The sequence below is a fragment of the Indicator indicator genome, chromosome 3 (genome assembly GCF_027791375.1).
Source record: "Indicator indicator isolate 239-I01 chromosome 3, UM_Iind_1.1, whole genome shotgun sequence".
Classification (NCBI taxonomy): domain Eukaryota; kingdom Metazoa; phylum Chordata; class Aves; order Piciformes; family Indicatoridae; genus Indicator; species Indicator indicator.
This window is the reverse complement of record NC_072012.1, coordinates 11,304,944-11,319,374: the sequence shown is the minus strand read 5'-3', so window position 1 is coordinate 11,319,374 and position 14,431 is coordinate 11,304,944. Positions and strand designations below refer to the sequence as shown.

Genomic DNA, 14,431 nt, shown 5'->3' with positions numbered 1-14,431 from the left:
AGGGCTTGCAGGGAGTTTGCTGGGGGGTGGGGGGAGCTGCTTCACCCAGAGCTACATCACAGCTTCAAAGGGGAAGGTTTTGGGGTAGGAGGAAGGTCTTCATCCTGTTACACTTTAGCAGCCAGAAACTAAGTCCCAGGATTTAAATTTGGGACTGAGAGAATGAGAGATTTGAATCCAAATTGCCCTCCCAGGGGTTGTGCCTGGAAAAGGGTTTTCCAACCCTCTCTTACAGTGATGACTTTGGTGGTGCTGCCTGGGTCACGCCATGGTTTCTGCATGCCCTTCATCTTTCATCTGGACACAGGGCAGAGCCAAGGGGACGGTTGTTGCCTGGGGAAGCTCCACTGAGAGCCAGCGAAGGGCAGAGCTAAGGGGATAAACCTGCCCCAGCCTCCCCAAGGCCAGGGCTTGCCATGAGATGTGCTTGCCACAAGATGGGGCCCGAAGATTGGGAATGTCAGCACGACTCCAGGCACTGGGAGGGGCTGGATGACCTCGGGGCTGGCTTGGGGACATCCATCTGACCTTGAGGTTGGCAAAGACCCCCACCGGGACGTCCCTTTTGGTGGCCTTCTTGAGTGGCTGTGTGGGGATGAAGAGAGATGGATTGCTTCCTGAAAATATAGAAATGGGGAGATTCTGCAGAGCAGGAGGACTGTCCAGAGGTCTTCAGTCTTCCCCAAAGCCCAGAATGACCATATTTCATGCAGGGAGTGATGCTGCTGAGCTGTGGTTTTGGACATGCCCCCAAGTCCCCAGGCAGGGCTCTCCACAGAAGGGATTGTGCCCCAAATGTGCCATCAAATCATAGAATCATAGAATGCTTAGGGTTAGAAGGGACCCTTAAAGGGCATCTAGTAGATGGGGTAGCTTGTCCTGAACACAGGGTAAAAGGGGGCCCTGGGGATGGAGCCACGGTGTAACAAGAACTCTCAGAGCATCCAAGGCCAGGGCTGGAGAGGGGTAATGGAGCCATCACACTGGATGGGTGGTAGATCATCCCTCCAGCATTTAGGCTGACTGTTCCCTACTCTCCAGGTGCTTTTCAAAGGGAGTTGTGTGAGCAGGTGAAGAGTCAATTTCTGGCTTCAAAGGATGCAGAAACTTCTCTGGTGGCTTCAGGCTGAGCAGAAAGGAACTGAAATGAGAATTCCCCTTTACAGCAGCTGGCAGTACCAACAGTTACTCAGGGGAGGTGTTAGCAAGGTGGAGAGGGTTGCCTGGGGACACCAATGAGATTGTCCCAGACAAGGAGGCACCAACTGTAGAAACCAGCTCTCCTGAAGCAGGCACTTGCATTCCAGTGAGGGGATGGCCAAATCCTCCCATCCGTGGAGGCTGAAGCATTGCAAAGCACTGTGAGCACCCCACCACCTATCCAGCACCCCAAAACCAAAGGCTGAGGGGTTGCACTTTGAAGGAAGAGACCCCAAGACAAATCATTGCCACCTGTCCTAATCATTAGATGGAAGGGGGAGACCAGGAAGGTGAAGCCAGGAATGCGGAATCAGGGAGGGGAACCCAGGTCTATGGGATGAGGGAAAATGAGAGGCTGATGGTGGTCTGCCCTGGGCTTTGTGGGAAGCTCACGTCCATCTCTACCCTCCCCTTGCTCTCTCCACCAGGCAGGTCACCACAATGCCCCACACCAGGCTGCTGCTCCTCCTCACCCTCCTCTGTGCCGCCGAGACCGGCCGGGCTCTCCACCTCTACAACGCAGCCTCCATCTTCAGCTGCCTCAACGCAGCCCTCGCTGATGCCCAGAAGAGCCACCCAGAGGAAAACACCATCTTGGACAAGCGCGGCCTTGCCTCCCCATCGCCACAGGAGGCACCTGAGGAGGAGGAGGAGGAGGAGGAGGAGGTGGAGGACGTGGTGGATGAAGAGATGGGGAAAAGGACGTTCCCGGGGGAAGGCCATTACAAATACGTCTCCCAGGCGCAGGTGAAGGGGAAGAGCTACCAGAACCGGGCCAAGAGCGACCGCCGCACCAAGGTGACCCTCTCCCTCGACGTTCCCACCAACATCATGAACATCCTCTTCAACATCGCCAAGGCCAAGAACTTGCGGGCCAAGGCGGCCGCCAACGCCCACCTGATGGCCCAGATCGGCCGGCGGAAGTGACCCCGGCGGGCAGGGGCAGCTCGGAGCGGGGCTGGCTGCTGGGGGCCACCACCCGCCCCAGCCCACCAGCCCAAGGGGACTGACAGCCCTGTACGATATCAGTGTTGTATAGTTTTGACCATAGAGCTACCCAACTTTCATATCTCTTCTTCCTCCTTCTCTCCTTCCTGGTCTCCTCCATCCCTCCTCCGGGACGTTTCCATGTGCGGGGAAGGGGCTCGTGTCCAAGGCGGGGCAGGGGGGGTGTCACCTCTGGAAGATCCCTGATTAAAGCTACACTCTCTTGAGTTTCCAATGCTTTGTTCTCCCATCGCCTCCACCAGGTCTGGCTCAGGTCTGGCTCAGGTCTGTCTGGTTCTGTAGCCTTTCCAAAGCATCTCTCCAGCTCAGCCTCACAGCCCCGTTCCCACCACAGTCCAGATGCTACTCCTTCAGAAGTCCCCAAACCCAAAACTACACACAGTCATCACCACTGAGAAGGGAAAAACGAGACTGGTCAGGGCCCCCAGGAGAGATTGCCCAGCTCTCCTCTCGAGGCCTCTCTCAGTTATAAGGCACGCTTGCCACCACTCCTTTTCTCAGCAGCAGCTTCAGCAATCACAGCTGGGACAACATCTTGACAACTTCCACATCCACATGTCCCTCCGTGAGCATCCCCAGGCCTTGGGTTGGTGAGTTTGGACCCAGCAGTTGCAGGACCCTCCCTGACTGTTCCAGAAACACCCCATGGGGTCTGTCCATGTTGTCCAATCCACCTGCCTACTTTTCTGTCTCTCCCCCTTTCCTGGTAGACCTCTGTTCCAGTCCTGGGGCTCCCCATACACAGACTGTCCCCTGTTCTTTTCCATCCTCCACTGAACCCCAGCTCACCAAGCTCCCACTCCTTCACCTTGGACTATTTATCCCTTCCTTTAAACCTCCCTTTCTCTTCACCTCCCAGCCCAGCTCCAAGGTGAAACTGCATCCCATAGCCTTCATCCCTGCATGCAGCAGGCATGGGAAGTGGAGACAAATTTGACCACTCTTCCCCAGGAGATGTTTGACAAGAGCAGCAATGCAGCTCCCACCAGCCCCATCCAGAGCACAGTCATGGGGAGCACTCCAGGTGGAACACTAAGAGGAGACATGTCTCAGGTTGAAGGCGTGGCAGCCATCTCCAGAGGCATAGCTAGAATCTCCTCACCATCCCCAGAGCAGGTAACACAGCTGAATTCAGCCATAGAGAGCCCATGCTTAGGAGAACAAGGTTCCTAGATGATCCACTCAGGACCCAAAAACCAAAAGCAAAATCATATAGCAGGTCCATGAGGTGTTTTCCCTGTTTTACACCCAGGGAAACTGAGGCCCACATGAACATTCATGGTCAGGCAAAGCAGGACAAAGCAAGCCCAGACCTGGCCAGGCATGCAGCTGGACACACTCTTAGCCCTTTCTGGATCTGGCCAGAGGTGTCCCCAGGTTGTCTAGCTCAGACTTTCTGATGCACAGACCTATCTAGAGGAGTCTTGGCACAGCAAGAAGTGGCAGAGCCATGGGAGAAACCATTGCTTTGAGCAGAAAGTTGAAAGGATTTTCCCCAGTGAGCTCCAGTACAGCACTGGTCCAGGATGGGAACAAGCTTTTCCCCACCATCAGCTGCTGTGGGGATCTGCACCAGCCCTACTTGTGGTCCCTTCCCAGCAGTGGGTTAGACAAAGGCAGTATCTCAGCCCTGTGCTGGAAACCCACATGCCACATGCCTGAGGCACACACCTAAGTCTTTCTTCTGCTCTCCTTTACTGCAGGCAAATAACACTCCAGTGACACCATAGGAGTAGATGAGCCCAAGGTGTCTGCTGGCACCTTGTTTGCATGGCTGGTGGCTGCGGTTTGCATGTCCAAAACCGAGATGGCAACAGCAGATACCAGTTGATGATCCGTGATGGAGAAAGCAGAGATCTTCCCTCCCTAGATGCACCCCTGTGGGGGAATCTCACCCACACCCACCATGAGCTTGGACAAACCCTTCCACAATTAATCCTCCTCCTCAGCTTCTGCCACAGGAGCCCAGGGGTTGCTTGGAAGGGCTGAGATGCAGGTGGAGGTCAGAACAGCCACATGGCTGAATGGGAACAGGAGCACTGACATTTCCATCAGCACACACCTGGGGCTGGGAGCATGCAGAGCCAATGCCACCACACTCAGGAAGGACAGCATTGAAGATGTGCTGCTCTGAAGAAGCCACATGAGGGTTGGGTCTCCCCTGCCATTTCACACAGGGGTGAAACCCAAACTCTTGGCATTGTCCTCAAAAAGCTTGGTTTGCTCAGGTGTGGGTGCACAGCCACCTCACGCTCATGCTGACTAGCAGATCCTCCTGCACCTACTGCTGGATCCCATCCAGCCTCTTCATAATCCTTCCCCCAGGCAGCCAGGTCTTCCCTGGCCTCCAGGAACCTGCTTTAAGTCCTTTTCCTCCACGGGACAATGGTCAAAAGCCTCCTTCACCCACATCAAAGCAAATCAGAGATGCTGCTCCTGTCACAAGCAGGACAGGGAAAGGTTTGCCCCCTTGTACCTAGCACTGGTGAGGCCTCACCTCGAGTACTGGGTTCAGTTTTGTGGACATTGAGGTGCTGGATTGTGTCCAGAGAAAGGCAACAAAGCTGGTGAAGGGTCTGGAGAACAGGTCTGGTGAGGAGCAGCTGAGGAACCTGGGGTTGTTCAGCCTGGAGAAAAGGAGGAGAGACCTCCTGGCTCTTCACAACTCCTTGACAGGAGATTGGAGACAGGTAGGGTTGTTCTCTTCTCCCAAGAAACAAGTGATAAGATGAAAGAAAATAGCCTCAAGCACCTGGGATGTCCCATCCTACTCTTTGGGTGGTCTGCCCTACTCTTGGGATGTCCAGCCCTGCTCCTGGGATCACAGAATGGTGAGGTTTGAAAGGGACCTCTGGATATCATCTAGTCCAGCCCCCCTGTCAAAGGAGGTTCATCTACAGCAAGTTGTGCAGGATCATGTCCATCTGGTGGGTTTGAAAGTCTGCAGAGAAGGAGAGCCCATGACCTCCCTGGGCAGCAGGTTCCAGTGCCCCATCATCCTTAATGATGTCCTGTCCTGCTCCCAGGAACAAAGCCACCCTGAGACACACAGGAGCTCTGCACAGGTCCCTCTCAACACAATCACAACACGGACAGGAGCACATCAAGATGCAAAATCCAATCCCACTCTTCAAGGGAGGGTGAGAAGCTGCCCTCCCTCTCAGCACCAAGTCTTCTGGCTGACAGATGGGTACTTTGCTTTGCCTCATGGTCCTGTCATGTGCTTTTGCTTTCACTCATGGACTTCCATCTTCCAGGCCACTTTCTCCAGCTTTCACCCCAGGGAGAGTTTCATTATCTGTTCTCCCTCTTGGCAGGCTCCAAACCTCCCACCAAACTCAAGAAGAGCAGTGGGACAGAGCGTATCCCTCCCATGTCCAAGACACTTTAGTAGCTTTAGTAGCTCCTCTAGAGGCTATCTCCATGCCTTGAGTCTAAATTAGCTCTTGGAACTTGTGTTTCTGGTCTCTGGGACATCCCATGTCAGGGAGTTTCTTGCTTTTGTGTGTGCTGCATGGAAAATAAAACCATTGTCCATTTGCAGTGGGATGGTCTTGGTGCCTCTCAGTCATGGCCTTATGTCATTTATTGTCACCTCTCTCCACAGCTGCCCCAAGTCCTCCAGGGCATCCAGCTTTTGTGGCACTGGTTAAAGAGGAGCCAGCACTGCCCTAGAGATGAAAGAGTTCAGTTTTCTTGTGGTATCAGTGATGGAGAAGTCAGTCCAGCCCCATGACACTGCCCCCTCAATGCAATTCCTGCCTATCCCCAGGAGATTCAAAGCCAAAGAAACTCCAGGCTCCATGGGTCTGCAGGTGCAAGTCCTTGCATCTTGATGACCACACATGGCTACATCTCCCTGAGCAGAAACACCTGGCCTCTTTGCCACCTCTTCAGCACATCCCAGCTCCACCTTCTATAAAAGGTCCAAGAGGGAGGTGGGTGGGATGTAGTCTGATCTCAGTGGGGTGGTGGTGTGTGTGGTGAGGAGCCCAGGAGGTTCAGAGCCATGGTGAGTAGCTGTGGGGCTTGGGTTTGCTCTCTGACAGCCATGGACTGGTCGTCCTCAGTTCTGTAAGAGGGTGCCGGTGAAGGCAGCTTTTACTTTCTAGCTGCAGGAAGGTGTCTTGCTCCTGGCTGTGGGCTTCTCTGGGGGCAAAAGTGGTTGTAGGCTCTAGAGGAGCATTGTGAGCCCTGGAGAAGGGGTTCTTGAGCAGTGCAGAGCTTGTGCTTGAGGGTGTCCAGAGCTACTAGGCTGGTATCCACCTCCTTCTGACCTGGAGAGGTCTACCTTTCTGAGATGCCTTCACACCTCTCTATCTTTCTGTGTGAAGGTACTTTGAAGGTCTTGCTGGTGGCCTCTGACACAAGGCTGAGCTAGCTGCTCACCTGGTGCTGCTGTGGAGCTTGGGCAGATATGGAGCAGGGGATGAAGGGCTCTCCTTGTGGAGGTTGGCCTTACATCCCTGTTCTGGCACTGCTGGCATGGAAGGGAAGCTGCAGTGGTGGCTGTGGACTGATACACTAGACAGGACCCTAGGGCAAGAATTTGCTGTCCTGGTTCTGTGCTTGGCTGGGGTCCTCCTGTGCAAGAAGAAAATCTGAATGTTGCAGTGCTGGGTCTCCAGCCCAGTCTACACCTAGAAGCAGGTGGTGAGGGCAGTCTAAGTTTTGGGTAAGCCCATCAGAGGCTTTTCTATCTTGTAGCTCAGGCCTTCCTGAAGTGGATGTAGGGTTTTCCCTGCCTGGTGAACTTCAGCAGAAGTCTTGCTCCAGTTCCTCTGAACCCAAAAGCTTGGCTTTCACAGCCTCCTGTGGCAAGGAGTTCAGTACTCAGCCACCCTTTCTGCACAGGGTTTCCTCCCTTTGGTTCCAGCCAAAGCAGTTGCTTCATGGAGCAACTGTTAGTCTTGTATGAAGAAGATGGATGGTCCCTACCCATCATCACTTGGATCCTCTCTAGCTATCTCCAGCCAGGTGATCTTGCAAGGTTGTATCTGGTGTAATTGGAGATGACAAACTGCTCAGATTCCTGAAGCCAAACAGCCCAAGCTTCTCCCATCAGACAGGCAGAGGTCCTCTGCTGCTGCCCATCTGGGTGGGGAGCAAGGGCAGTGCTTGCACTGCTGTCTAAGGTTGGGTGAGATGGATTGTTCCCACATCAGGTGAAGTACCTGGGCAGGTTTTTCTGTGCTCTCTCTTCTGCTTCAAGGCAGGGTGAGCAAAGCAAAGAGAAGAAACTGAGCAGTTGGACTCGACAGCCATGATGTGCCCTAGGTTCAGCTCTTGGGCTTGATGGCCTGCTCCTGGGACCAGGGCTCTTGAGCAATGTCAGGACAGTGTTGGGATGTAGAAGGACCTACTGTAATGGACTAACCTCTGCCTCAGCCCTGGTGGGAGACTGAAACCTCTCTCTGAAGGGTTAATGCTTAGTTTTTGCTCACTCAGCAGGTCTTGGGTGCCTGCTATGGTGAAAATGTCCTGACTGCTTCCAAGCTGGGTTAATACTCCTCTTGTCCATAGGTTGTTGGCCTCATGCTCTGTAAAGACACCCAGAAGCTCCAGCTTTAGTCTAATTCCTCAATGCACATTCCTAACATCCTTCTCTCCCTTCCCCATCCAGAGGGAGTGTATTTCTGTCCACATTGGCCAGGCTGGTGTCCAGATGGGGAACTCCTGTTGGGAACTGTATTGCCTGGAGCATGGAATCGAGCCAGATGGCACCATCTCCCCCAGTGCACTCTCAGAGCAATTACACTCTTCCTTTGGAACCTTCTTCAATGACACAGGCTCAGGGAAGTATGTTCCCAGAGCAATGTTTATTGACTTGGAGCCCAGTGTTGTTGGTAAGTCATGGAAGGTCTCCAAACCGTTTTGGGAGTCAAGGGAGACTGTTCTCTGTCCTGAAGTGTTGTGTTGGCCACCTAAACTCCTGGTGAGGCTGCTCCATTTTGATAAATGCATCTAAATTACTGCCAGGAACTTGGTAGATAGTGGATCTTGTGCCAGTGGGTGGTGGGTTGAAAATTCCCCCCAACATACAATTGCCAGACCAACTCAGTTAGAAAGCAAATGAAGCTGGATTTACAACCAAACCCACAATCTAAATATGAAATGTACTGAATATGTAGAAAATATACAATATTTACATATATATTTACAAATAGCAGAAGAAACCCCCTGGACAAAACCAGGGGCTACTAATAGCTTCCCCTCCCTGCTCCCTTCCCTCCCCCTGCACACAGGACAAGAGAAAGAGCAGAGAGTTGTTGTTAGTACAAGAAGGCAATCACAGAATCAACCAGGTTGGATGAGACCTCCAAGCTCATCAAGTCCAACCAGTCACCCAACCCTGGCTAATCAACTGAGTGCCTCATCCAGGCTTTTCTTAAACACCTCCAGGGATGTCAACCCCACCACCTCCCTGGCCAGCCAATTCCAGTGGGCAATCTCTCTTTCTGTGAAGAACTTCCTTCTGAGATCAAGCCTAAACTTCCCCCTGCACAGCTTGAGACTGTGTCCTCTTGTTCTGGTGCTGGTTGCCTGGGAGAAGAGACCTGGCTACAATCACCCTTTAGGTAGTTGTAGAGAGCAATAAGGTCTCCCCTGAGCCTCCTCTTCTCCAGGCTAAACAACCCCAGCTCCCTCAGCTGCTCCTGGCAGGGCTTGTGTTCCAGACCCCTCCCCAGCTTTGTCACCCTTCTCTGGACACATTCAAGGTCAGCAAAGCCAGCAGAAGCACAAGTTAGCATCTGCTAGAGCAAAGGAAGCTGAAAAGAGAGTAAGTTAGTTTACCAAACTAACTCTTTTAGTTCTCTGACCAGTGGGATTCTTTAGAACTTACCATTATTTTCCTTTCTACATCCAATAGTGATTTATTTACATTTTACTTCTTTCAAGATCTGTGAAAAATTTTCTAGGCACAGCCTAAAATTACCACACAGTGACTGAGACTTGTGGGACCTCATTTGTCTTTCAGATGAGATCAGGACTGGGACCTACCGCTCACTCTTCCACCCGGAGCAGCTCATCAGTGGTAAAGAAGATGCTGCCAACAACTATGCTCGGGGCCACTACACTGCTGGGAAGCAGATCATTGATTCTGTGGTTGACAGGGCTCGGAAAATGGTAATGGCCCTGGGAAAGGTCTTCTGCATTAGCACTCTGCGTGCAGTTGACCTGGCCATCAAGTGATGCAGCGGTCGGGGAGGTGGGGGCAGGACAGACAAGCAGGCCTGGCTTGACCATGCCACTGTGCTCTGGAACAACAACAGGATGGGATGTATGTGGGTGTGGCTTGCTGGATGGGACCTGGGGGGAAACCAAGGGACTAAAGATACCTCCATTTGCAGCAGGGAAAGAAGGAGCCGTGATATAAGTGTTCAGGCAAGATGGCTTTCTCCTAATGGGTGTAGTGTCTGCTGTGTCAACCCTGATCCAGCATCCCACCCCAACCAAACAACTCAGCTTCTGGCCAGGGTCTTGCTTTACATCTCGTAGTTTCTGCAGTAGCTTCTGGAGTATGATATTTCACCCGTGTGGATGCTCTCAAGCACTGTGATTAACACCAAGGCATTCTTGATTTTTAGGTGGAACCATTTAGAAGCCTTCAGACTTCTAATCTCTTGATTTACTAGTGTCATGAGTCTGACCCATCATATCACCCTCTCAGGCCAGGTTCTTTCTCTTGCTAGAGGTGATAGTGTAAGAGCAGCTGCATTTGCTGTGTCCAACAGATCCCAGCTGTTGGAACTGGAAGGGGTTTGTAGGCAGGGGTAAAAAGAAAAAAAAAAAAAAGACTTGATGCTTGAACATGGCACTCCAGCTTAATTTAAGCCCAAGTAGACCAAAATAACTCCTAACATGGTCCTTCTGCTTTCTTCCTTGGTGCTGCAGGCTGACCAGTGCAGTGGCCTCCAAGGGTTCCTGGTCTTCCACAGCTTTGGGGGAGGCACAGGCTCTGGGTTCACCTCCCTCCTCATGGAGCGACTCTCTGTGGAGTACAGCAAGAAGTCCAAGCTGGAGTTCTCAGTGTACCCAGCCCCACAGGTGTCCACAGCCGTGGTGGAGCCCTACAACTCCATCCTCACCACCCACACCACCCTGGAGCACTCAGACTGCTCTTTCATGGTGGATAACGAAGCCATCTACGACATCTGCAACCGCAACCTGGATATCGAGCGTCCCACCTACACCAACCTGAACAGGCTGATCGGGCAGATTGTCTCCTCCATCACTGCCTCCCTGAGGTTTAATGGTGCCTTGAACGTTGACCTGACTGAGTTCCAGACCAACCTGGTGCCCTACCCACGGATTCACTTCCCCCTCACCACCTACGCCCCCATCATCTCGGCAGAGAAGGCCTACCATGAGCAGCTGTCTGTGCCGGAGATCACCAACGCCTGCTTCGAGTTCTCCAACCAGATGGTGAAGTGTGACCCCCGGCGGGGCAAGTACATGGCCTGCTGCCTGCTGTACCGGGGGGACGTGGTGCCCAAGGACGTCAACGCCGCCATCGCTGCCATCAAAACGCGCCGCTCCATCCAGTTTGTGGACTGGTGCCCCACGGGCTTCAAGGTGGGCATCAACTACCAACCCCCCACGGTGGTGCCCGGGGGCGACCTGGCCAAGGTGCAGCGAGCGGTCTGCATGCTGAGCAACACCACAGCCATCGCCGAGGCCTGGGCACGCCTGGACCACAAGTTCGACCTGATGTACGCCAAGAGAGCCTTCGTGCACTGGTACGTGGGGGAGGGCATGGAGGAGGGGGAGTTCTCGGAGGCCAGGGAGGACCTGGCTGCCCTGGAGAAGGATTATGAGGAGGTTGGAAGGGCCTGGGCAGATGGAGGCGATGATGAGACCGACGAGGAATAATAATTTATCTGTGTGAAAGTGGCTTGGATGAAGGTTTTTGTAGCCTGGTCCTAACAGCTCCTTCTAGCAAGAGGAGTCGTGGCCTCGGTCTGTGGAAATGTAACTTGAAAACTTTGCAGCTTGGCCATATGTGTCTCTCTGGCCAGGATCTGTATATAGACATGAATTTGCCTGAATAAATGAGTAGCAAAACATCTTCTCCTGTCTTGATGTACCACCAGACTAGCTCATGGATGAGTGGCTGTGTTGTGGTGACTGCAGGGTAGTTGTTCCCTTGCCTTGGTCACTCCATTCCTGCTGAGGTGAGCCCTGAGGGCTGGGATAGGTGATGCTGTTGTGCGACCATCTGCCCTGGGGTTGAACTGCTGCACTAAAATGAACATGTGGGTGATGACTCCACTCAAGAAGCAGTTGTCCATGGCTTCTGTGTGCGTTGGGTCTGGATTTTCTATTCTCACTACTCCAAGGTAGAGCAGGGAGTGGGATCAAGGTTTCTCTGGTCCACTGCTGCCACAGAAGACCCTGCTAAAAAAAAAAAATCCACGTCTTTCTGCCAGGACAGGGCCTGCCTGGAAGTCTAATTGGTGTTGAGATGAGAATTCAAATACCTCTGCTGTCTGGGAGATCCCTGCAAAAGCTTCCAAATCGTGTCCCAGCTCTAAGTTGTGAAGCATGGAAGCTCTCTTCCCCAGTGGGACTTCTTCCCTCTTGTGCTAGATGATAGCTGCTCCCCAGACATGATGCAAGAACCTCTGCAAGCAGCTAATGAGCAGAAAAAGGAGATTTAACTTGATCCCTGCAGCTCTCCTGGACTGCAGCAGGTTATTTCTCCGCTGGGGACTCCCCTCCCAGTAAGTGATCCAAGAAAAGGAGCTGGCTGGGATGTGGTGGAGCAGCTGGATCTGTAGTCAGGACATAATTGAAGGGATGACAAGGTTGGCTCTGGGTTGCACTGGAGGAAATTTAAACCACCTGAGGCAAGGGTGGAGGGAGGTGGCTGTTCTTAAAGCCTATCTCCAGTTGCCAGGAGCTGGGCTCCTGGCAGTGGTGATCTCCCAAGTTCACTGAGGTAGGAGCTCATGGGGGCTCTCACCTCCAGCTGCCCTCTGCTTGGGGGAGCAATGCTGCTTGTACTGATGGGGCTGGCAATGGGATGACTGCCCAAGAGTGAAGGAGCTCTCTCCTGTCCCACCTTTGAGCCTCACAGGACTTCCAGATACAGATTTAGATGCTGGAAAATGTCTCTGCAGAGACCCAATATAGACCCCAAAGCAATCCTCTGCCCTATTGAGGCCATATCTGGAGCACTGGCTCCACTTCTGGGCTCTCTAGTTCAAGACAGGGAACCACTGAACAGACTCCAGGGGATGGCCATGAAGGTGCTGAGGGCTCTGATGCATCTCTGTGAGGAGGAAAGGCTGAGAGACCTGGGACTCTTTAACCTGGAGAAGAGCAGCTTAGAGGGGATCCTCTCAATGCTCAGCAAGAGCTGAAGGGAGGGAGGGAGGCAAGAGGATGGGGCCAGAGTCTTTACAGTGGTGCACAGTGACAGGACAAGGAAGGGGCAGTCGGCACAAAGTGGAATCCAGGAGGTTCCATCTGAATATAAGGAGAAAATTCTTTGCTGTGAGGGTGGTGGAGCCCTGGAGCAGGCTGCCCAGAGAGGTTGTAGAGTGTCCTTGTTTGGAAAGATTCCAAATCCACGTGGACATTTTTATCCTGGGCAAACTGGGTGACCCTGCTTTAGCAGGACAAGCACACTAAGCCTCCAGAGGTCCTTTCCAACTGTGCTGGGATTCTGTGGTGTCCAAACCACTCTTCAAAGTCAAAGAGAGGGGGGGAAAAGCAGCACACAGCTCAGGCAGGTGCAGCACCAGATCTGCCTTCCCCTCCTGGGTATTTGGCCAGGAGCTGAGTGAGGGTTGCTTGACTATTTTTGGTGAGGGGAGGTTCTCTTCTGCTCAGCACAGATATCCTGGGATAGAGGCCCTCTTGTGGTTCATGGCCTGCCCACTTTGTGACCCTCTGGCACAGCAGGTTATCTTGCAGGAGTAGCTGTGCGACATCTGATGGCCTGAGGTCACATTTAATCTATCTGATTTTATGATGCTGGAAAGCTTTCATCTCCATGGGCATCTTCTGGAGGGCCAAACAGGTCTTGAATGCAGAGCTGTGTGGTGTGAGGTGGTGCACAGCTCTTACCTGTGGTAGGAGTTGAGGAAAGGTCCAGTTGCTGGTTGAATGTGGGACATGTGCATCTCTACTGTCACAGCACTGTCCTGTCCAATAGCCTGGCAGCCCCAGAAGGATATTTTTGTGAATGTTCATGAGCTTCAAGCTCACCCATTTGTGATGGCAGCAGGATCCTTTCTGTCCCATCTCTGTGTGATGGCCCTAAGATGGGCCCAGAAGTGGTGGAGTGAGACAGTTTGCCTCCCAACCATAGGAAGTCCCTGTTCTGATGTGCTGAAGACCAAATGCCCCCACCCCCAAACAGCCTCATCACTGGCTTCAGGAGGACCGTGCACAACTTCTAAGCTACTCCAGACAAATCTTGGGTTCTACTGTGCCACAGGATGGAAGCGAGAGACAGCAGATCTTGCTGAATCTGCTCTGGATAGCACCAAGGAAGAGGAAACATGCCCAAGACCTTGTGAGAAGCCAGTGATAGAGCTCTCCAGGCACCCTGAGCCTCACCCTTGCAGGATGATGATGACTAAATCAGCCTTGAGCCTTCTGATCTACCCTTGTGGGAGTAACAAAGTAGTGATGGAATGGTGATGAAGGGGCTGGGGTAACATGGTGGTGACATGAATCCTGGATGCTGCTCTGTGGGCATCATGTGTGCCTGGTCAGTGGTCACTCTTAATGACCAGCTTTGCCCTTCTGGCTGAAGCTGTGCCATGAAGTGTGTGCTGCTCTTGGGTGTTGGTCTTGAGGATCCACTGCTCATGGAGGAGGCCAAAGCATTGCCTATGGCCATTAAGCTAGAGATGCCCACTCCCCAGAAGCCAGGAGATTGCTCTTCCTGAAGGAAAATCCTTTTCTTCCCTTCCTCCCTGCATTTGTGGGAGGCCAGGAGCAGGTCTGGACTGAAGGATGCACTGGAATGATTGATGTCAGTCATAAACCATGACATCACCCCTGGTGCTCTGCTGATGGCTTTCCAAGTAGGAGCACCTGGTTCCACCCCTGCCCTTGCTCAGCAATGCTTCATTGACTCATGGCTCCAAGCAGGAGTGATGCTTGTCCCATGTCTACCACTGGTTGCTGTCACTCATGTTTTAGGACATTGCACCAGCAGCTTCCAGCCCCAGCTGTCTATGTGGGAATGGAGCTACCAGGGACA

General features: G+C 52.9%; 2 protein-coding genes across 2 annotated transcripts; both read left to right on the top strand.

Annotated features, from left to right (window-relative positions):
- Positions 1–1,641: 1,641 nt before the first annotated feature.
- On the top strand, positions 1,642–2,127 carry UCN3 (urocortin 3). Its single transcript, XM_054399878.1, has one exon. It carries the CDS (start codon positions 1,642–1,644, stop codon positions 2,125–2,127), a length of 486 nt encoding a protein of 161 aa, XP_054255853.1.
- Positions 2,128–7,831: 5,704 nt separating this feature from the next.
- LOC128981045 (tubulin alpha-3 chain-like) lies at positions 7,832–11,082 on the top strand. Its single transcript, XM_054399687.1, has 3 exons — positions 7,832–8,054; positions 9,188–9,336; positions 10,105–11,082. Exons 1-3 carry the CDS (start codon positions 7,874–7,876, stop codon positions 11,080–11,082), a joined length of 1,308 nt encoding a protein of 435 aa, XP_054255662.1. The 5' UTR covers positions 7,832–7,873.
- Positions 11,083–14,431: the final 3,349 nt, after the last annotated feature.